Genomic DNA, 23,302 nt, shown 5'->3' on the forward strand with positions numbered 1-23,302 from the left:
CTTCTCAGAAAAAGGATGGGCCATCAGCAGACCATTATGGGATGTTCTCTGTCCTGTTTGGAGCCCCTTGGGAGTATCCAGAGGAAAGTCTCTCTCACCTGCTTTCTCTCCTCTGCCTGACTCAGGAGGAAACCTTTAGCCAGGGCCACCGCCTGGGAACTGGTCTCCGCTCCGCATTCCCTCACCCAGCTCTCCATCTCCGGGGGAAGGACAGCCAGGAACTGCTCCAAGATCACCAGGTCCAGCATCTCAGCTTTCGTGTGCCTTTCTGGCTTCAGCCACTGATGGCAAAGGTGGTAGAGTCGGCTACAAACCTCTCGGGGTCCTTTGGCCTCCTGGCAGCAGAACTGCCTCAACTGCTGGCTCTGCACCTCTGAGCGGAGGGTGTCCTCCTCACCCAGGATCTTCTGCACAGAGTTTTCCCAGAATCCCCCACTGCTCCCAGTTTGGATGGCATGGCCTCTTTCTGTTCCAGGGCAAGTTGAGTCTCGCTCATCCATCTGTGCTCTCAGGAAGCCTCTGAGAGATCGGAAGGAATCCTTTGGTCTTCTGCCAAGTTCTGTCTGTCTTAAGGAGAGGCGCTACAAATCCTACAAAGCAAATACATTGTTCAGTTACAAAAGTTGTCTAATATCAGGAGAAGAAAAAGGTTCCCTGAGCAAGCATGGATGAGTCTTGGAGGGAACCAGGGCTGGACTGCACCACAGCCCAAACCATGAGCTATTTTATTTATTTAAATTTCTATAACACTTTATATTTTAAAGAGAAATCTCAAAGCGGTTTACAGCATATTAAATCTGTGGGGATAATTGGGGAGTTAGAAGAAGATATATTATTCAATGATATGCTTTTTAACATGCACTAGCAAGTTCCATATTCTAGTTCCCCCTTTTTTAGATTACGCAGCGATCAGCTTGTTGCTGACTCATCTGACTCTTACTATTAAAGATTCCTTCCTGGTAAAATCCCTTCCAATCCCTCTTAAATGAATAAGCACAATAATCTGATTCAAGTTAATATAAAAGTAGTTTACTCACAGATTTGTTCACGTTCACAGACAGGCAGGTTGTTACATAACAATTAGAACTATTCCATAAAGAACTTAGTCCCAAATGACTGCCACTAAGGAGTCACTTCTCCAAACACACAGCAACATACAAAATGGAGAAGACACACTGATCAGAAGATGGAGGCCGTGCGCTCCTCCATGCTAGTACAACAGACTGCACCCTCTTCAAGTCACATGTAGTGGAAGTCTGTCCCAGCTCAGGAGGAAACAGGAAGTCTTCTCCTGAGTGGTAGAAAACATCCCCTAATGTGTCCCCTGTAGGAATCTTCTACTTGACTGCAGTTTCACATCCCACAAAAGCAATAAAAGAGAAATAAAGCAAGGTAAAGAAAGTCAAATATATAGACTATAGTCAAAGCAACATAACAGAAAACAAATACTCTCTTAAATATATCAAAATAAAACATTACAAAGGAGGTCAACTACAGAATACATATTTAACATAGTAGGGCTGGGTGAGTCTTGGCCTCACCCCGTAGGCCAGGTGAAAAGGGCCTTTTTAAAAAGGAGAAGAAAGAGGAGGAGGAGGAAGAGGAGGAGGAGGAGGAAGCAGCCTCTAGCTCTCCTAGAAGGAAGTTTGCAATGCAAAATGTGGAGGCAACTGAAGGGATTTCTGGGAGATGAATCAGGCTGGTTTCTGCTGCCTTCCAGTCAATGCATGAAGTCAGAACTGACTGACAAGGAAGTCATTTGTATCTTGTGGAAAATGGATGCTTGGCTCTAGTGGGGGTCATCACCTGGGGGTCCTCAGGAGTTGCTCTCCCCCCACCCCCACTCCCCTGCTTCTGTCTCCTTTTCTTGCACTTGGACTCTCTGCCGCTCTCCAGGCAGACTCCTGGGGTGGGGTCCCTTTTTCTTTGCTCTGAGGGCCAGGAATGTATCTGGTCAACCACCTGAGGGCCAAGTGGATGAGGCCAAAGACACCTCCCTTGAAATTTAGGTGGGTAATTTAGTATTAGTATTCTAATAGATAGCTTAACACATGCACAGCCATTGATGCCAAGGTCCCTGGAGGCTCAGGGAGTAGCAGCGCCCATTTCCGGCTGCTTTGCCAGCAACAATCCCTTTGGGAGAGAGAGGATGTGGTCCTGGGATGCCCTGCTCTGGGTGCGAGGGGATTGCTGCAGTGGCCTCCGTGGGGAGCTGCCCTGGGAGACACTGGGATACTGGTCCCCAATGCAGCAGCCAGACTCTGGGCTGGGATCCCTCTCTTTACTCCTGGCCTTTCTCTCCCACCTTTTTTTTGGGGGGGAGAGGCTAGTCCACCTCCTCGTCCGGCTTTGGAAAACCATTTGCAGATGTTTCCTCTGTTGTGCAATGACGCTGAGCGACGTCACACAGAGTTAAAGTCCCAGGGACTCCTTTGTCTGAAGAAGGGAGATTTTTTCTGAAGGGGGGGCGGAGGGCCAAATGAGTTTGGGATCCTCTGATCTGCAGGAAGGAGAGCGTGGCAGACCTGGCCCCTCCCTGGCAGGACCCTCTCCTCCCTGACTTGGGGTCCCCCCCCCGCAGGAGCAGATCAGGCCCCCCAGGCTCCCTCCCCTGCTGCAGCCCTGGGACCCCCACCAGATCCCAGAGAGAGAGGAGACTCACCAGATCCCAGAGAGAGAGGAGACTCACCAGATCCCAGGAGGGGAGAGCGAGGCAGCCCTTGCAGCAGAGACACAAAGCAACACCCCCCTTCCTTGCAGGAAAGGACTGGGGAGAGAGGGGCCTTGGCTCTGGAGGACCTGGCCCCCCTTGCTTCCTGTCCTCTCTAGGAAGGCAGCTCGGTTCCCTTTAACCCTTGCAAAGCCGAGTCCCTCCAGCTCAGCCCTCTCTCGCTTGGCAGATCCTCAGATTTCTATTTTTTTATGGATTTAGGGGGCGATCTGCCCCCCTGGCTACGTAAAATCTCTTACTGCCTCCATTTCTTCCCCTTCTATTTGCCAGGAGGTGATGGGACCAGTGGCCATGATCTTAGACATCGTCAGAAAATTAAGCACGCTTGCATTTAAAGTTAGGCAGCAGCTTCTGAATTTAGAACTAAAGTTTCCAAAGCCAATTTTAAACATGCGGGCGGGGGGGGGGGGACTTTAAAACTCCAAAACCTATGGCAAAAGTTTTCTTAACATTTCTAAGACTTAGGGTGGAAATCCTATTCACTCTGAGTTTTACTGAGGTTGCTCTCTCACACACAAGAACAAGAGCAAATATTTCCCATTTTCTTCATCCCAGTATTGGAGTTAGTGTGCTCATTCTTTCGGTTCCCTCTTTATACTTTTACTACGAGTGGAGTGGAGGGGTTACACCAGCAACTGAGAAAGCTCCCTAGGAGCCTTCTTACTCGCAAGAGGCTGCTTGGTCCACTTCAAAGCATTCACACTTGTATGACCCAACACGGACCCTACCATCGTCATCCTAGACCAGGCTTGTCCAAAGTCCATCCCGGGGGCCTAATCTGGCCCACTGGTCTGTTTAATCCAGCTGCTGTGGCAGTTTATTTCCTGGGGTAAAATCCCCCCAAAAAGCTCAACAACTTCAATGCTAAAAAGAAGGTCAATGATTTTGGTCGGCCATCACGCATGTTCACTTCATCAATTCTGGCCCTCTTTGAACAAAGTTTGGACACCCCTGTCATAGACCCTTCTTTGTCTGCCTCCTCCATGAGAGCAGGCCTTTTCTGCAGCGGCTCCCAATTTGGGGAATGTTCTTCCCAGGAAGGCTCACTGGAGGCCTTCATTACATGGTGTTATAGGGGAACCCCTAAACCTTGAAATTAATAAATAGTAGGAATTTGATACAGTGGTGCCTCGCAAGACGAAATTAATTCGTTCCGCGAGTTTTCTCGTCTTGCGATTTTTTCCTCTTGCGAAGCACGGTTTCGGAAAAGCTTCAAAAATCACCAAAGTCTTCAAAAACCTCAAAAAAGGGTACCCCACCGCGTGCTATGAGTTGCTCCTCGAAGTCAAGTCGCAACTCTATTAACGGTTTTAAGAAAAAGGAAACAAACTTGCAAGACGTTTTCGTCTTGCGAAGCAAGCCCATAGGGAAATACGTCTTGCGAAGCAACTCAAAAAACCAAAAACCCTTTCGTCTTGCGAGTTTTTCGTCTGGCGAGGCATTCGTCTTGCGAGGTACCACTGTATTTGGAGTACTGGAGGGAAGACTGGGGGCCAGTGGAAAAATACAGGCGAAGCTTCCTTTCTAAGCCTGGGCCTCACCTGGGATAGTGGTGTCAACATTTCAAAAGATCTTGATGGCCCATCTGAGAACCTGGTTCTGGGTCCTGGTCCTTGCACAGAGCTTGCCATGGTGATGGGTGTACACAAATTAATAATAATAATAATAATACCATCACCACTGGCCATGGTGTCCTCCGTCTGAGTTTGGGGTGGGTGACGCCGCTTTGTGGTGCTCCTGGTCCCTTGTGGATGAGCATCTCCACAGGGTGATGCTTGGAAAGTGCTCTTTGACCCATGGAGACTTCAATGTGGGGTTCCTTGGGGGTTGATTTTATCCCCTAAGAAACATGAAACCACTAGGTGGGGTTATCCAGAGATCTGGGGCACGTTGTCAGCAATTTGCTGGTGACACTCAGTTCTCCTTCTCCTTGACATCTGCAGGTCAGGCAGTCAATGCTCTGGAGCAGTGTTTTGCCTCGATAACGGACTGGATAAGAGCCAACAAATTGAAGTGATGACCTTTGTAGGTCAAGAATTCATCTTGTCAGATAAGAGAGAGAGAGGGTGGTTTTATGTATTAATTCAAGATTAGACCCAAGAAAGGATTCTTGAGGTGGAAGACACGATAGCTGAGACAAAAATGATAGTGGTTGGTGTCATGTGACAAGCAGTGTCATGTGAGAGCAGAAGCAGCAAAGCAGGCTGGTGTCCCCTTCTAGCAGGCTAATCACAAACACAACTTTGGCTTCATCACTGGGACATTACGACGCCCTTACTCTCCAATAATAATAATAATAATAATAATAATCATCATCATCATCATAATAATATTTTATTTATATCCCGCCCTCCCCAGCCAAAGCTGGGCTCAGAGTGGCTAACAACAGTAAAATAATACAGCATTCTAAAATCAATTCATTACATAATCAGTTCAAATCAAATTGATGGCAACCATTGGGCTAGAGTTCTGTGAAGAATTACCAATGGAGGGGGTCAGGCTGTGCCCTGGCCAAAGGCCTGGTGGAACAGCTCCATCTTGCAGGCCCTGCGGAAAGATGTCAAGTCCCACAGGGCCCTAGTCTCTTGTGACAGAATGTTCCACCAGATCGGGGCCATGGCCGAAAAAGCCCTGGCTCTGGTTGAGGCCAGCCTAACCTCTCTGTGGCCTGGGACCTTCAAGATGTTTTTATTTGAAGACCGTAAGTTCCTCTGTGGGACATACCAGGAGAGGTGGTCCTGTAGGTACGAGGGTCCTAGGCTGTATAGGGCTTTAAAGGTTAAAACCAGCACTTTAAACCTGATCCTGTACTGGGCAACAAACACAGTGAACTGCTCTCGATTTCTTCAGAACTTGGCAAGGGGAAAGACTGGGGTCCACACCATTGTAGGCACAGCACTGGCAACATGTGGCGCTGCTTTCATGGCATTCATGGTGGCAGAGGCGCCAACTTGAATAAAATATTACCTGCTCCACCCTGCATAATTGATCACAAGACAGTGCACACACACCATTTGAATGACAATGCCCATCAAATATTTGGTGGCCCCCTCAAGTATTTTATTGGGTGTGGGCCAAGGGACCTCTGCCCCTAGGAGTTGGCTCCTTTGTACAGTGGCCGTCAACAGAGTTAAATAACATATTAGATTCTGCTGTTCTGAATCACACCTTTACAAGGTGTGAATAGCTTGGTCTGTGTTGATGACTAGCACCCCAGGAGTCTAGCCAGGGACCTCTCCTGTCATGTCTTGCAAGATTGATGACTGGAAGTGGCTGTGGTCGCTTCAATCTGCCCTGCATACCAAGCCAAGGAGAACTGATATTTTAATTCTTTATTTTCAAGGAATAAACTGAACAGGAAGACTGGGAAGTGTCCACTCGGTCTGCTCGGCTCCTCTCAGAAGAGGAGGGAGGGTGGGGAGTTTTGCCCCTTGTCTCCAGCAGTTTCAAGAGGAGAAGAAGACAGAGCTGAATTGTAGCTGAAGGAAGAAATGCCTAGTTACAAGATAGTGGTGGAGGAGGGGGGAGTGAGGGAGCAGACGGCAGAGACCTCCCTGGAAAGTTTGGGAGATCCTCCTTCTCCAGAAGGGACTCATTCAGATGTCCTACATGTCAGGAAAAGAGATTCCTGTAGATCTGTTGTCAAAAGTTGTTCCCAGAGCACAGCTTGATGAATATGTATGGCGGTTGCAGTTGTGCTGAAGGATTGCAGCAGTGGGTACATGGAAAGGGGGAGGATGTTGGTATTCCATTCCCCCGCTGTGCAGATGTGTGGGATTGTTTTAGTCACGTCTGTGTTTTACATTCCAGCACTAATTGTTGGAGTCTTGTGAACGAAAGTTCCGTTCTGTATTGTTTTTTTGTTCTCTCCTCTCCGAAAGCAAGAAGGAGAGGAGCCATGTTTTCCTTTGTCCTGATTGTGTATATAAATAAAGTAGCTTAGTACTCTCACCCCAGAGCCTGGCTTCTGCTGATGCTGTTTCTCTGCTAATGTGTGCTCAGTGTCTCTGGACATGAGTCACAGAATCTCATCAGGGAAGAAGATTGATGGATCCCAGATGAGAAGAGCAGGCTGGCACGTAGAATGTCGTTTGCCGGGTCACCCGCCCTGCCTAGCGGCAACTACGCCAACATCCTGCTGGCCTGCCTCTACCTCTTCCTGCCGCCCATGGTGAACCCCGTTGTCAGGGATCTGTTTGCAGGGGAGGGGGGAGAGACAGGCATGTACAGAGAGCCCCCCCCCCCTCTGCTGAGCAGCTGCACTTCGTCAGAGTCAGGGAAGGAAGGGGCAGCTTTCAGGAGACACGGAAGATGAGAGAGAGCGGAGCCAAAAAACTGCGACCAAGGAAAGGAATGAGCAATTTCCGTCACTCAGTTTTCCACATAAAGGAAAAAAACGGAGAGGGGGCTTCCGGGTCTTTTTTGCTGGAGGGGGAATAGGAGGGGGGCACTTCCAGATTCTGCTTTTGAAACTTCTGCACTGTACATAAGTTTGCACTCAATAAATCCTGAAAAAGACAGGCTGGAATCCTGGGCTCTTCTCTTCGCAAGGATCCACACTCCCTTTCTGACACCCGTAGTCTGTGGGGTGAAGACCCAGCAGATCCGCCAGAGGGTGCTTGGCCTTTTTGGCCAAGGGCGGAAGGGGCCTGCAAACCACTAGACACCTCCTTGCCCTCCTGGGTGCCAAGCCGCGCTCTGCCAGTCATGGTGCCTCTCCCACAATGCTGGCATTTGGGTGGAAACCACAATGCTGGCATTTGGGTGGAAACCACAAGAGGCGGCCATAAATGTTTGCTTTCGTTTTATTTATCTCATGTCTGTTTCCAGTTATTTTTATTAGTAAATAGGGTAAGCCAAAGGTTCTCTCCATATGAACCTTATGAGACTTGTGGCTGCTTCCGGATCCAGCCGAGACTCAGGCATACTCAGTGGCTGGAAGTGCCTTTGAGCAACTGCAGATGGTTCCACATTCCAGGACGGGGAGAGCCTGGCCTCACGCCTTCGCTTCTTCAAGGCTGGATGACCACAGTCCCCTCCATGTGGGGCATCCCTTGCGCTTGGTCCAGAAGCTTCAGCTGGTGCAGAATGCTGCAGCACGATTGCTGTCAAAGCGAGGCCTTCTCGGCATATGACCCTTTGGCTCAGAGGGCATCACTGGTTGCCCATTGGCTTCCAGGACCAGATCAAGGCCTTTCCATTATCATAGGGAAGAGTTTACCCATGAGATCCCCTCCTTACTCCACAGGCAGACACTCGACCGCTTCAACTACAGGTGCCACGCAAGACCTCAGTTGTTTAGTATGGCAGCACAGACCCTTTGGAACTCCCTGCCTCTTGAGATCAAGCAGGCGCCTCCCTCCCACCTTTTGGGGGAACCTGCTAAAAACATGCCTGTGCAGGTGCTTAGAAAGTTGGGGTGAATATTAGCATTTTAACTTAGCTTAATCGTAGTTACTGAAAACCAGACTTTCTCAATTTATTCAGATATACATAGAAGATTGGCTTCTTTCTCCTCAATATTTAGCTATCACAAACTCAGCAGCGGTAACAAAGTTGAATGCTGCAAAGTGGACCGTGAAGCCTCCTGCCTGATGTCAAGTGGCAGGGAGTTCCAAAGTACACTTGCTGCCACACCAAAAGATCAATCTTTAAAGTTGGAGGTTCCTACAGGGCAGGGCTGGCAGGTTGCACAGTCAGTGGCCCAGTATTAGTGCTTTTCAAACAAAGGCATATCATTTCCTCTTCCAGAAATGCTTAATTCTGAATTCAAGGGACACGGAAGTCTTTACAGACAGAGATGACAAGACAGCTTTCTAGATTAGTTAGCTGGGAGTGAGAAGGTTGGCAGAGTGGCACTGGGCTCGCTAAGATGCCAGCTACTACAGGAATTGCTTTCTTGAGACTTCTTAGCACTGCAATACCATTTTCATTTTTATTTTTTTTTGAAGATTCATTTTTAAGTCATGGCCGTGTGTGAGCAAATACTCCACATCTGCCAAGCTTTCAGGAGCAGGACTAAGGGGTGAAATGAAGCCCCCCAGATCCCCAAAGGTTGAGGGAAAGGGTCTATCTCCCTTCTTCCTTTTCATTATCAGTTCTTTCCACCTAAGAAATGGGAAGAAAGCAGCTGCTCATGCTAAGCGCAGCATTTGTTGGGGTGGAGATTAATGAGCTGACAATGGTATGATTCATCAGTAAGAAATATGATTTGTTCTTATCTGTAAGTGAAGCCGCATCTGAAACAATACAGAAGCAGTCAAAGGGAATTTCCTAGGAAGTCTTTTATTCAGTCTCACCTGCAATCATGTGTGCTGAACACACAGAAACACATAGATAATGTGAAATAACTGGGAGTTACAGACTCCAAATAACACTCAACACATGCAAGCAGATTAATGCAATAGTACATATGATTTCCCCACTTCCTTTAAAAAAAAATTGCTTTTATTTATTTTCATGGTAGGGAAGATAATTTTAAAGAAAGCAATGGTTACAACAGTAAACAACAAATAACTTCTCCTGATGGAATTGCAGGCTTTCATCCTGCCATGTGTTACAAGTTTCATTTGATTACTCTAAAAGATCACGCCACACTTTCCCATGAGTGCTGGGTGGATTACGGCAAAAGTCTTAACAACTTACATATTCAATAAAATTGGCCACATGTTATAAAAGGAATATGGATTGTGTCCCCTCACCTTCTTGATTTCCCCTGGCAAACAAAATTTAATATACTTAAATTGTGGAGCCCAGAACTGAACACAGTATTCTAGGTGGGGCGTGACCATGGCAGAATAAAGTGGTACTATTCCTGCCCTTGATCTGATTCTACCTTCTGCCACATTGGCCTCCACTCCCTGTTTGGTGTCGTCTGCAAATGTGATGAGCATCCCCTCAGTTCCTTCATTAAAGACATTTATAAAGACGTTGAACAACAACGGGCCCAGGACAGAACCCTGCAGCACCTCTCTTGTCACTTTTCCCCAGGATGAGGAGGAACCATGGAGGAGGAAAATTTGGGTTCGGTCAGTCAAATCCACCTAACAGTTACCTCATTCAGCCTCATTTTACCAGCTTCCTCACATAAATATCACAGGGGACTTTGTCAAAAACCTTACTGAAATTAAGATGCACTATTACCACAGCAGTCCCCTGAGAAACAGTCTGTAACTCCATCCAAAAAAAGAAAAAGAAAAAAGAGAGATTTCTCTAGTTTGACTCGTTTTTGAGAAAGCCATGCTTTCAACCTGTCTGTTTATGTTGTGAACCAACATGAAATCTTCAGATGAAGGGTGCATGAATTATAAAATGATAATAATGATATTGACAAGCTGGAACATGTGCAAATGAAGGCAATCAAGATGGTGTTATTTTATTTATGCATTTATTTCATTTCTATAGCACCCTATAGTAGGGGTGCCATGTTGAATAAAATATAGGAGGGGTTTAGTAAGCCCCGCCTCGGTTAAACAGTCACAGGATGCGGTGCAAGCATGCCATTTGAATGGCTGTTCCTATGAACTGGGGGGTGGCCCCCACAAATATCTTTCTGGGGGGCAAAGACCCCTCAGACTCTAAGAGCTGGCTCCCATTCCCTACACTCACAGGTCACAGTACAGTTACAACATAAAATCACACAATGAAAACACAAAACACCGCCCCCAAAACCTGTAACCCCTACCTCCCCAACACATTTTTAAAGGGCATAAGATGTCAATCAGCCAAAGGCTTGTTTAAAGTGGTGTTTTTTTTTCTAGTGCTGAAAGCTGAATAATGAAGGGTTTTCCACTCTTCGTATGAATTCTTTGATGGAAAGTGAGAGAGGAGCTCTGACTGAAGCTCTTTCCACATTCCACACACTGATAGGGTTTCTCCCCAGTATGAATTCTTTGATGCGAAGTGAGAGAGGAGCTATGAGTGAAGCTCTTTCCACATTCCACACACTGATAGGGTTTCTCCCCTGTATGAATTCTTTGATGGGAACTCAGAGAGGAGCTTGTACTGAAGTTCTTTTCACATTCCCCACACTGAAATGGTTTCTCTCCTGTATGAATTCTTTGATGGGAAGTGAGATGGGCACTCTGACTGAAGCTCTTTCCACATTCCACACACTGATAGGGTTTCTCCCCTGCATGAATTCTTTGATGGGAAGTGAGACTGTGGCTCTGAGTGAAGCTCTTTCCACATTCCACACACTGATAGGGTTTCTCCCCTGTATGAATTCTCTGATGGGAAGTGAGATGGTGGTTGAAACTGAAGCTCTTTCCACATTCCACACACTGATAGGGTTTCTCTCCTGTATGAATTATTTGATGGGAAGACAGATTGGCTCTCTGACTGAAGCTCTTTCCACATTCCACACACTGATAGGGTTTCTCCCCTGCATGAATTCTTTGATGCGAAGTGAGAGAGGAGCTATGAGTGAAGCTCTTTCCACATTCCACACACTGATAGGGTTTCTCCCCTGTATGAATTCTCTGATGGGAAGTGAGATGGTGGTTGAAACTGAAGCTCTTTCCACATTCCACACACTGATAGGGTTTCTCCCCTGTATGAATTCTCTGATGGTAAGTGAGAGAGGAGCTATAAGTGAAGCTCTTTCCACATTCCACACACTGATAGGGTTTCTCCCCTGTATGAATTCTCTGATGGTAAGTGAGAGAGGAGCTATCAGTGAAGCTCTTTCCACATTCCACATACTGATGGGGTTTCTCCCCTGTATGAATTCTGTGATGGGAAGTGAGAGAGGAGCTCCGACTGAAGCTCTTTCCACATTCCACACACTGATATGGTTTCTTCCCTGTATGAATTCTTTGATGGGAAGTGAGATTGACCTTTTGACTGAATCTCTTTCCACATTCCACACACTGATATGCTTTCTTCCCAATGGGATTTCTTTGATGGGAAGTGGAAAAGGAACTTTTCCCACATTCAAGATATTTATTCAGCTTCTCCATTGTGGGGATTTTGTTATGGTCACCCATGTTGTTAATTTCCAGTCCATCACTATCTGCAATGAAGAGAAGTGGATTAGCGCCTCAGGGAGAAATAAATTAAGAATACTTGTTAACTCTGGTAATAGAGGAATAACACAAGTGGGTTAGATGGATGGTTTTCTGAAGGGTTGGGTGCATTAATTAACGGGGATCAACCGACATCCTTTGGGGAACCTGTGATTCGATAAGCCTGGCTCTTCTCTTGAATCGATTTTGTTTGGCTCCATCATGGCATCCCTCCGTTTCCAATGTCACTCTTCTCTTTGGACAACCAAAGACTGACGGGAGGAAAAACAAAAACTGAAAACCTGACAGAAGCTACTTCAACTTCCCTAACAACTCTGAAGTTTACAGTCAAAAGGGCCTGGGGAGTTCAGACCAGGCTGCTGCTTGTTTAATAAGCTGCAACGGGAGGAAGAACATTCACAGAAAAAACAGTAATTTACTATTCAAGGGGTTTTTTTTGGGGGGGGGATATTGTAATATCCAGTGTTGTAGGGGGCGCTGTTGAGGTCTGTGAAAATATATGAGGTTTGTGACATATAGAGTTTTGAATTTAAAAACTGATATTATGATTCCACTGGGAGCCTTACCAAGAGAGGCCATGATCCCAGAATTCTCCTCCATGACGCCCTTATGCAGAGCTCTCTGGTCAGGATCCAGCAACGCCCACTCCTCATCCGTGAAACAAACAGCAACATCTTCAAAGCACACTGGACCCTATAAGAAGAAGGGAAATGTCCTACTCTGAGACAACACTGTTGTTCACCACCACTCCTTGAGCTAGGACATTGTTCCACCCCTTGGCCTCTGTCCCCACAAGGCTGCTTCCCCTGACCTGATCTGGTTCCACAGCCGCTGCTTCCATTCTGTCCCCATTCAGAGATGGATGAACAGGTCTAGCCAGTATCACTGTGTTACCTGCAAGAGGAAGAAGGTAAGGGGGAGGCCTAGAGTGCCTTCTTGTCTCACAGGTGAATCAGTGCATCTCAAACTACACAGGGGCCTTTGAGAAAGTCTTGCCTGCTGAGTGCATTTGAATATTTGGGTGCATTAGAGATGTTATGTGTGAAAAAATATATCTCCCCTCCTCTGATGAGTTGGAAAACCAACAGAATGAGACCAAACAGAGAAACACCAACTTCCTCCTTACCCAGTGGCCTCTCTCTGGTGTTCAGCGGAGGCCTCTCTGCCTCAGAAGAAATCTGGTCCATTTCTGCAAAGAGATCCTTTCCCTGAAAAAGAAACAAGGATTCAAAAGAGAGAATGGGGAGAAGGATTTAAAAATGAATGTCAGAGAGAATTCCGGCTGATCGCGGGAGCGAAGACAAGCAGGATTTCTCTCTGGAGAGGGAATCCAGCTCTTGGGAGGAAAAAGGGGGTGCTGCAAGAGCGCCGCAGCCCCCTAAAACACCCCTGGAAGGAGATCCAGGGGGCAGGATCCCGGCACAGCCGTTTTGCGATTCCCCCGACCGCCAGGTAACCTCCTTTGGAGGCGACGAAAACATTAATGAAATGTTTAAAAAAGATGTATTAGAAAGAGGTTTTACCGACAAGGAATCAAAATATCAATTGGAAGTACTGAATAATGACGCAAAAAAATTGTCTAAAATGTATAAATTATTATTGGAATGGTATACAAAGGACGAGGAGGTCAAATCGGTTATGATCCATTGGGCCAAAGATTTTGGATATAATATACAATTTAAAGACTGGGTTAAATTGTGGAATGAAGGACTGAAATTTACTGCGTGTACTATAATAAAGGAAAATGTGATGAAAATGATATATAGATGGTATGTAACACCAGTAAAATCAGCAAAAATTTATAAAGTAAGTAATAAATGTTGGAAGTGTAAAGAAAAAGAAGGAACATTTTACCATATGTGGTGGGAGTGTAAAAAAGTGAAATGCTTTTGGGAAAGGATATATAATGAGTTACAAAAGATGTTGAAATATACATTTGTTAAGAAACCAGAAGCATTTCTATTAGGAATAATAGGAAATGAAATTAATAAGAAAGAATGGAAGTTATTTTTATACGCAGTAACGGCAGCAAGAATACTAATGGCCCAAAAATGGAAACAAGAAGAATTACCTATGATTGAAAAATGGAGAATGAAATTAATGGAATACGCAGAACTTGATAAATTAAAAGGAAGGATCCGGAACCGACAAGACCAGAGATTCACTGAAGACTGGATTAAATTTACAGATTATATGAAAACTATATGTGATGACCAGATAACATTTGTAAGCTTTCAGGCCGCTCTGTGAGAATGTATGGTAGAAATATTGTTTAAAAAATAAGGTAAATTAAGATATTATTGTAGTGCAATATTAAATTAAGAAATGTGCAAGAAGTGATCAAGACGGAGAATTATCAGACATGTTGATGGAAGTAAAAAAAAAAGATGTTGGTGATAAATTTGATGTTTTGTTTTGTATAGTTTTGTATTGGAAAACTAATAAAAAATATATTAAAAAAATAAAAAATAAAAAATGAATGTCAGGGCCAACAGCTTTAAGGGTGTCAGAACTCATTCCATGGATGCCTTCCCAGAAAAAAAAAAAGAGCCATCAGCAGACCATTATGGGATGTTCTCTGTCCTGTTTGGAGCCCCTTGGGAGTATCTAGAGGAAAGTCTCTCTCACCTGCTTCCTCTCCTCTGCCTGACTGAGGAGGAAACCTTCGGCCAGGGCCACCGCCTGGGAACTGGTCTCCGCTCCGCATTCCCTCACCCAGCTCTCCATCTCCGGGGGAAGGACAGCCAGGAACTGCTCCAAGATCACCAGGTCCAGCATCTCAGCTTTCGTGTGCCTTTCTGGCTTCAGCCACTGATGGCAAAGGTGGTAGAGTCGGCTGCAAACTTCTCGGGGTCCTTTGGCCTCCTGGCAGCAGAACTGCCTCAACTGCTGGCTCTGCACCTCTGAGCGGAGGGTGTCCTCCTCACCCAGGATCTTCTGCACCGGGTTTTCCCAGAACCCCCCACTGCTCCCAGTTTGGATGGCATGGCCTCTTTCTGTTCCAGGGCAAGTTGAGTCTCGCTCATCCATCTGTGCTCTCAGGAAGCCTCTGAGAGATCGGAAGGAATCCTTTGGGCTTCTGCCAAGTTCTGTCTGTCTTAAGGAGAGGCGCTAGAAATCCTACAAAGCAAATACATTGTTCAGTTACAAAAGTTGTCTAATATCAGGAGAAGAAAAAGGTTCCCTGAGCAAGCATGGATGAGTCTTGGAGGGAACCAGGGCTGGACTGCACCACAGCCCAAACCATGAGCTATTTTATTTATTTAAATTTCTATAACACTTTATATTTTAAAGAAAAATCTCAAAGCGGTTTACAGCATATTAAATCTGTGGGGATAATTGGGGAGTTAGAAGAAGATATATTATTGAATGATATGCTTCCTAACATGCACTAGCAAGTTCCATATTCTAGTTCCATACATTCCCCTTTTTTAGATTACGCAGCGATCAGCTTCTTGCTGACTCATCTGACTCTTACTATTAAAAATTCCTTCCTGGTAAGATCCCTTCCAATCCCTCTTAAATGAATAAGCACAATAATCTGATTCACGTTAATATAAAAGTAGTTTACTCACAGATTTATTCACGTTCACAGACATATCCCTGAAGGCAGGCTTAGGTTACATAACAACTAGAACTATTCCATAAAGAAGTTAGTCCCAAATGACTGCCACTAAGGAGTCACTTCTCCAAACACACAGCAACATACAAAATGGAGAAGACACACTGATCAGAAGATGGAGGCCATGTGCTCCTCCATGCTAGTACAATAGACTGCACCCTCTTCAAGTCACATGTAGTGGAAGTCTGTCCCAGCTCAGGAGGAAACAGAAAGTCTTCTCCTGAGTAGTAGAAAACATCCCCTAATGTGTCCCCTGTAGGAATCTTCTACTTGACTGCAGTTTCACATCCCACAAAATCAATAAAATAGAAATAAAACCATTGGAAGAAAGTCAAATATATAGTCTATAGTCAAAGCAACCTAGCAGAAAACAAATATTCTTATAAAGATGTCAAAATAAAACCATACAAAGGAGGTCAACTACAGAATAGATATTTAACACAGTAGGGCTGGGTGAGTCTGGGTCTCACCCCTAGGCCAGGTGGAAAGGGCCTTTCTAAAAAGGAGAAGAAAGAGGAGGAGGAGGAAGAGGAGGAGGAGGAGGAAGCAGCCTCTAGCTCTCCTAGAAGAAAGATTGCAATGGAAAAGGTGGAGGCAACTGAAGGGATTTCTGGGAGATGAATCAGCCTTGTTGCTCCTGCCTTCCAGTCAATGCATGAAGTCAGAACTGACTGACAAGGAAGTCATTTGTATCTTGTGAATAATGGCTGTTTGGCTCTAGTGGGGGTCCTCAGTTGTTGTTCTCCCCCCCACCCCCACCCCCACTCCCCTGCTTCTGTCTCCTTTCTTGAACTTGGACTCTCTGCCCCTCTCAAGACAGACTCCTGGGGTGGGGTCCCTTTTTCTTTGCTCTGAGGGCCAGGTATGTATCTGGAAAACCCCAGAGGGCCAGATGGGTGGGGTCAAATACATCTCCCTTGAAATTTAGGCAGGAAATAAATAATAATAATAATAATAATAATAATAATAATAATAATAATAATAATAATAATAATTCTCTTAGATAGCTTAACACAGACAGACATTGATGCCAAGGTCCCTGGAGGCTCAGGGAGTAGCAGCGCCCATTTCCGGCTGCTTTGCCAGCAACAATCCCTTTGGGAGAGAGAGGATGTGGTCCTGGGATGCCCTGCTCTGGGTGCGAGGGGATTGCTGCCGTGGCCTCCGTGGGGAGCTGCCCTGGGAGACACTGGGAAACTGGTCCCCAATGCAGCAGCCAGACTCTGGGCTGGGATCCCTCTCTTTATTCCTGGCCTTTCTCTCCCGCCCTTTTTTTTGGGGGGGGCTAGTCCACCTCCTCGTCCAGCTTTGGAAAGCCATTTGCAGATGTTTCCTCTGTTGTGCAATGAGGCTGAGCGATGTCACACAGAGTTAAAGTCCCAGGGACTCATTTGTTTAAAGAAGGGAGATCTTTTCTGAAGGGGGGGGGGCAGAGGGTCAAATGAGTTTGGGATCCTCTGATCTGCAGGAAGGAGAGCGTGGCAGACCTGGCCCCTCCCTGGCAGGACCCTCTCCTCCCTGACTTGGGGTCCCCCCCCCCGCAGGAGCACATCAGGCCCCCCAGGCCCCCTCCCCTGCTGCAACCCTGGGACCCCCACCAGATCCCAGAGAGAGAGGAGACTCACCAGATCCCAGAAGGGGAGAGCGAGGCAGCCCTTGCAGCAGAGACACAAAGCAACACCCCCCTTCCTTGCAGAAAAGGACTGGGGAGGGAGGGGCCTTGGCTCTGGAGGACCTGGCCCCCCTTGCTTCCTGTCCTCTCTAGGAAGGCAGCTCGGTTCCCTTTAACCCTTGCAAAGCCAAGTCCCTCCAGCTCAGCCCTCTCTCGCTTGGCAGAACCTCAGATTTCTATTTTTTTTATGGATTTAGGGGGAGATCTGCCCCCCCTGGCTACGTAAAATCTCTCACTGCCTCCATTTCTTCCCCTTCTATTTGCCAGGAGGTGATGGGACCAGTGGCCATGATCTTCGTTTTTTTGATGTTGAGCTTCAGACCATATTTTGCGCTCTCCTCTTTCACCCTCATTAAAAGGTTCTTTAATTCCTCCTCACTTTCTGCCATCAAGGTTGTGTCATCTGCATATCTGAGGTTGTTGATATTTCCTCTAGCAATCTTAATTCCGGCTAGGGATTCATCCAGCCCAGCCTTTTGCATGAAGAATTCCGCATATAAGTTCAATAAGCAGGGAGACAATATACAGCCTTCTATTTAAAACATAGAACATATGAAAAGTAGACAAATGACACATCACCTCTCAAGATTCTGATACCAACTGCCATGTTCTTCCCTTGGCTCATTGTGTGGCCTTGTGGGACAGAGCCATCTCTCTGGTTCCCCCCTCCATCATTTATGCAAGTTCCCTCCGCTGCTGCTACTGCCACCACATGGAGATGGCATTTTCCCAGCCTCTCTCAAACAATGAACACAATGTTATTTTTTCCTCTTTCTTGAAATTTCCCGTCTATTTTAGTCTGATCAGACCCAACTTCACGGCCTCTTAGAAGAATTTTCTCTCCTTTGGAAACATGGAAGACATCGTCAGAAAATTAAGCACGCTTGCATTTAAAGTTAGACAGCAGCTTCTGAATTTAGAATTGAAGTTTCCAAAGCCAATTTTAAACATGCGGGCGGGGGGGGGGGTGGACTTTAAAACTCCAAAACCTATGGCAAAAGTTTTCTTAACATTTCTAAGACTTAGGGTGGAAATCCTATTCACTCTGAGTTTTACTGAGGTTGCTCTCTCACACACAAGAACAAGAGCAAATATTTCCCATTTTCTTCATCCCAGTATTTGAGTTAGTGTGCTCATTCTTTCGGTTCCCTCTTTATACTTTTACTACGAGTGGAGTGGAGGGGTTACACCAGCAACTGAGAAAGCTCCCTAGGAGCCTTCTTACTCGCAAGAGGCTGCTTGGTCCACTTCAAAGCATTCACACTTGTATGACCCAACACGGACCCTACCATCGTCATCCTAGACCAGGCTTGTCCAAAGTCCATCCCGGGGGCCTAATCTGGCCCACCGGTCTGTTTAATCCAGCTGCTGTGGCAGTTTATTTCCTGGGGTAAAATCCCCCCCAAAAGCTCAGCAACTTCAATGCTAAAAAGAAGGTCAATGATTTTGGTCGGCCATCACGCATGTTCACTTCATCAATTCTGGCCCTCTTTGAACAAAGTTTGGACACCCCTGTCATAGACCCTTCTTTGTCTGCCTCCTCCATGAGAGCAGGCCTTTTCTGCAGCGGCTCCCAATTTGGGGAATGTTCTTCCCAGGAAGGCTCACTGGAGGCCTTCATTACATGGTGTTATAGGGGAACCCCTAAACCTTGAAATTAATAAATAGTAGGAATTTGATACAGTGGTGCCTCGCAAGACGAAATTAATTCGTTCTGCGAGTTTTCTCATCTTGCGATTTTTTCGTCTTGCGAAGCACGGTTTCGGAAAAGCTTCAAAAATCACCAAAGTCTTCAAAAACCTCAAAAAAGGCTACCCCACCGCGTGCTATGAGTTGCTCCTCGAAGTCAAGTCGCAACTGTATTAACGGTTTTAAGAAAAAGGAAACAAACTTGCAAGACGTTTCCGTCTTGCGAAGCAAGCCCATAGGGAAATACGTCTTGCGAAGCAACTGAAAAAACCAAAAACCCTTTCGTCTTGCGAGTTTTTCGTCTGGCGAGGCATTCGTCTTGCGAGGTACCACTGTATTTGGGAGTACTGGAGGGAAGACTCTGGGTCACTGGAAAAATACAGGCTAAGCTTCCTTTCTAAGCCTGGGCCTCACCTGGGATAGTGGTGTTAACATTTCAAAAGATCTTGATGGCCCATCTGAGAACCTGGTTCTGGGTCCTGGTCCTTGCACAGAGCTTGCCATGGTGATGGGTGTACACAAATTAATAATAATAATAATAATAATAATAATAATAATAATACCATCACCACTGGCCATGGTGTCCTCCGTCTGAGTTAGGGGTGGGTGACGCCGCTTTGTGGTGCTCCTGGTCCTTTGTGGATGAGCATCTCCACAGGGTGATGCTTGGAAAGTGCTCTTTGACCCATGGAGACTTCCATGTGGGGTGGAAGTGATGACCTTTGTAGGTCAAGAATTCATCTTTTCAGATAAAAGAGAGAGAGGGTGGTTTTATGTATTAATTCAAGGTTAGACCCAAGAAAGGATTCTTGAGGTGGAAGACATGATAGCTGAGACAAAAATGATAGTGGTTGGTGTCATGTGACAAGCAGTGTCATGTGAGAGCAGAAGCAGCAAAGCAGGCTGGGAAGTGCTGGGACTGCACAATCATTTGGGCCTACTAAAGTTATTCAGGCCTAACTGCTAACTGTTGAGTCACTCTGACATGTGACTCATTCTCCTTATAAGTAGCAGCCTTTCTCTCTCTGTGTTCCCAGTAAGATTTCAGTCAGAGTCAGTCTGCCTCAGTTGTGAGCAGAGTCAGCATGTAATCTCAGTCAAACTGTTTGGAACCATGTTGTTTATGAAGAAGTTTACTTTAACTCAGTAAAGCTCTTATTCTTTCACTGAAAAACTCTGCATTATTAATTTACGCTGCGCGACAGTTGGAATTTATGCCTCAAATGGAAAAAAGTGGATTTTTAAAAGAAGCTTGAAAAATAGCTGGTCGAAAAATATGATGGGAAAATAATGTTAATGGTAGACTACAATGGAATTTTATCGGAGACTTCCGGCAAAGCACTCTCACAATCAGGTCGGGGGGAAATGTTCCTGCTGGATCAAGCACCTCCCGATCGCAGCAAGGCAAGGGAAGCACGGGGAGAAGTGACTGCTCCCCAAAAGGTCTGAGAGGACATTTCAGACCGAAAAGGGCACCAAACAGCGCAAAAAGGGGCTTCAAGCACAAGAGTAGAAGAAGGGCTGGAGAACCTCAGCGCTAAAAAACGGGCCAACCTTGCAGCAAGACGCCCCAAGGACTGAAGTGTGTAGTGTTGAACTCTCCGTTTTATAAGAGCAGCCGGACCCTGCATCTCAAATAAATAAAATAAGATTCGGACCAAAAAGGAGCTCAAACTAAAAACTCCAAGCTCATGGATGCAGAGGTTATACATTTTTATTAAGAAATCTCGGCCGAAAGTTTAAAAAAATTTACTTGCCAGAGATCCGTGGCAACACGATCTATCTAATTGCAATTAAAGAGCTTTACATCGAAGTAAAAAGTGAGGCTTAGCCTCCTGGCTCCTGCATACTAGCTGAAGTGAGTAAAACAGATCAGCAAAGTTTAAGAACTGACCTAAATCTCTTTTAACACTGAGATGAAGAGCGGGGCGGGGGTGGGGGAGGTGGGAATCGCTAGATCCCTTCCCCCCAGTCTTGGTGCTTGGCTCCATCGAGAATCACTCTGAGCAAAGCCACAGAGAAGGCAAAAGGATTAAAATAGTAAGCAGAACCCAACGGAACCCAAGGGAGCTATAAAGACTTGGCTGAACGTTGTGAAGGGCAAAGAAGGGGGCAGGGCCATCTTAAGCATATCTGGCGGGCACCATGGTGCAAAGCTCCCTCCGGTGCCCCCCCCCATTTCCCTGGCTCTAGAGAGGACGGCACTGCCCGTGGGGCCGGAGGAAGTGGGGAGCGGCTGGAGGGTGGCTCCTCCACCGGAAAGAGGCAGAGGCTGGACGCGGCGCCTCCTGGCTCTGCTGGCTGCTTCGGGCTGCGGTGGCCACAGCAGACAGAGGCTCCGGATACGGCGCTGCTTTGATGCGGCATGGTGGAGGCAGGAGAGGGCGGCGAGCTGATGCTGCCTCTTCCCTGGCACGCTTCAGAACTTGGTGCCCCGTGCCACTAGCCTCTATTGGTAAGACACCCCTGGAAGGAGGAGAAAAAGACAGGAGAAATGAAAGCATTGAGGAATTGAAGAGAGGGTGGCAAAATGGCGATGACTATAAAGAAAAGCTGAATCATCCATCATCCTTAGCCTGTTTAAAATGGAACCATAGACAAAATAATAGAAGGGGCTGCAGCTCTGACTGCAGTGACACCTAGTGGTGGGGGGTGTAAATGCTTTAAATATTACATCCTGCAGTCAACCGGAAGCCGCACCTCGGTTGTCGAACATTTGGGAAACTGAAGAGGCTTCCGGAATGGATTACGTTCAACAACCAATGTTTGACTGTAATGATAATAAACGTTTAACGATAATAAATAATTATAAAATTATTTATTTATACAACAACTGCAGCAAGGATTGGAAAAATAAGTAGTGTAACTGATCTGGGGGAAAACATTTTCCTGGGTTTATGCTTAATGTAGAATGCTGAATGGGAGGAGTTCTGGAATGCCTGACATCACAAGGGAGGCGGCTCTTAGCCAGTGGGAGGATGAAACACCCTTAAGAAGAAATTAGAGGAAAAGATTGTTATATGACAACATCAAGGTATCCAAACAGAGAAAGGTCTGGAGGGTGGAACACTTTCCTTATGAGCTGTGATATTTGCAGGGTCTCATTCCAGGGCCAAAAGGTCACTAAGAAGGAAAATGATCAGGAGCTTTTATAAAGTACTGTACAGATGTTTTTTCTCTTTTAAATACAGGACTAGAACTGTGGGCCAGCCAATGAAACTGACTGGTGGTACATTCTAGGGCTGTGTACAGGTGCTGTCTTGCCAGCGCCCCCGAATGGCTGTTTGGCCAATATCAACCACCAAACAATCTAGAGGTTCTTAGATTCCACTGGACGGAGGACTGACAGACACTTAGGTAGAGACAAGCGTTTATTAATTGGTAAACATTAGCAAAGAAATTGGTCAGCACCGTAGAATAAGAGTCTTTTGTAAAGCCAACAGCAACTGGAATAAACTACAGAGCTAGCAATATAACCAATAAGCCAAAAAATCTTAGGCATGAATAATCAAAATACAGATAGAATAGGTAGAGTTCTTCATGTCTCCCCAGCCGATGGAGATTTGGAAGGTTTATCTGGGACACTTCAGACAGGCAGACGGTTGCTCTCTTCACATTCTGGAATGGAGCATAGAACAATATATCAAGATCTCCCTGTCTCCTTAAGCTGCTGGCCATTATATAGTCCATAGTGAAAGTCTCATGCCAAGCTGGCAAGAGGTGTAATTCATGCTGTAATTACATTCCCATCCTGCACAGCCCCAATCACCCCACACTGCCGGAGGGAAAGGTGCAGGCTGTGGGCCACCCAGCAGGCTGTACAGCAGCCCCTTTACCACCCCCAAAGCCGTGGAAGAGGTGCTGACCGCGGGAGGCCCAGCAGGCTGCTCCGGGGGCCTGAGTCAGGGCGCACCACCCACGTGGCCCCAACCTGGCCCATAGCTGTCAACTTTTCCCTTTTCTTGCGAGGAATCCTATTTGGAATAAGGGAATTTCCTTTAAAAAAAGGGAAAAGTTGACAGCTATGACCTGGCCCCGATGCTGGAAAGAGGTGCGGGCTGCAGCAAGGCCTAAGCAGGCCCCACCACGGCCCCAATCCCCTGCCCGTCCCCGGGGGGAAGCCATGAACATGAGGAACACTTACCTCACCAAGAGCGAAGTCCGGCGATGCATCCAGGAGGAAGAAAACAAAGTGAGCCTGGGCTGAAGAGCACCGGCCCTTTGCCTGGCCCTCACCCCACCCCCAACTGGGGCCCATTGTCCTGCTGAGAAGGGGGCGGGGTAACAGTCAATCTGCAGCAAGGTGGGTGGCACCTGGCAGGTAAGTCCTGTGCTGTGTCGCAAACCCCGCCCACCTCCTGGAGGGGGTGTGAGCAGAAATTACGTTCCCATCCTTTCACTTCTTCTCAAACAGCCACGTTCCTTATATTAAAGCTACAGCTACATTGCAAATCAGAAGCACCACATACTGTTTTCTTCCCTGGTGCCCTGCTCTGATTCATGGGCCCAGTTTGTCAATCCAGATCCAGATCATGATCAAGAAAATGCAAGTCTTTGCAATT

The 23,302-nt window shown here is 46.4% G+C and overlaps 3 protein-coding genes across 8 annotated transcripts in view; 1 reads left to right on the forward strand and 2 right to left on the reverse strand.

The window, feature by feature from the left end:
- LOC310705054 (uncharacterized protein) overlaps window positions 1–2,837 on the reverse strand; it is a 62,435-nt gene extending 59,598 nt beyond the window's left edge. Inside the window, exons 1-2 of one of the 2 annotated variants that reach the window (XM_083499379.1) lie at window positions 2,690–2,837; window positions 99–590 (exon numbers count right to left, since the gene is read on the reverse strand). In XM_083499379.1, the coding sequence (XP_083355505.1) occupies window positions 99–500 (402 nt within the window). In that variant the 5' untranslated portion in view covers window positions 501–590; window positions 2,690–2,837. Of the gene's footprint in view, window positions 1–98; window positions 591–2,662 lie in introns of both variants that reach the window. The other variant, XM_083499377.1, reaches the window with a different exon arrangement.
- Window positions 1–23,302, forward strand: part of LOC310705325 (CD209 antigen-like protein D) — a 165,355-nt gene that overhangs the window by 126,698 nt on the left and 15,355 nt on the right. The window contains exon 1 of one of the 5 annotated variants that reach the window (XM_083499975.1): window positions 21,747–21,774. The exons of 2 other annotated variants lie outside the window; for them this stretch is intronic. The gene's annotated coding sequence lies outside the window, so the exon portion shown is untranslated. Of the gene's footprint in view, window positions 1–21,746; window positions 21,775–22,172; window positions 22,475–22,690; window positions 22,933–23,302 lie in introns of those variants that run through there. 2 more of the 5 variants (XM_083499974.1, XR_014525208.1) reach the window with 2 other exon arrangements.
- Window positions 9,001–13,928, reverse strand: LOC310705187 (uncharacterized protein). Its single transcript, XM_083499733.1, has 4 exons — window positions 12,884–13,928; window positions 12,569–12,651; window positions 12,324–12,450; window positions 9,001–11,744 (listed from the first exon to the last, which is right to left on the reverse strand). Exons 1-4 carry the CDS (start codon window positions 12,942–12,944, stop codon window positions 10,468–10,470), a joined length of 1,548 nt encoding a protein of 515 aa, XP_083355859.1. The 5' UTR covers window positions 12,945–13,928; the 3' UTR covers window positions 9,001–10,467.

The sequence above is a fragment of the Podarcis liolepis genome (genome assembly GCF_965112155.1).
Source record: "Podarcis liolepis genome assembly, chromosome: 4".
NCBI classification, from domain to species: domain Eukaryota; kingdom Metazoa; phylum Chordata; class Lepidosauria; order Squamata; family Lacertidae; genus Podarcis; species Podarcis liolepis.

Coding starts and splice junctions, on each gene's coding strand:
- LOC310705187 (XM_083499733.1), bottom strand. CDS start 12,944: ATGGACCAGATTTCTTCTGAGGCAGAGAGGCCTCCGCTGAACACCAGA. Junction 12,652..12,883: donor CACCAGAGAGAGGCCACTGG/GTAAGGAGGAAG, acceptor TTCCTCTTGCAG/GTAACACAGTGATACTGGCT. Junction 11,745..12,323: donor TGGGATCATGGCCTCTCTTG/GTAAGGCTCCCA, acceptor TCTTCATTGCAG/ATAGTGATGGACTGGAAATT.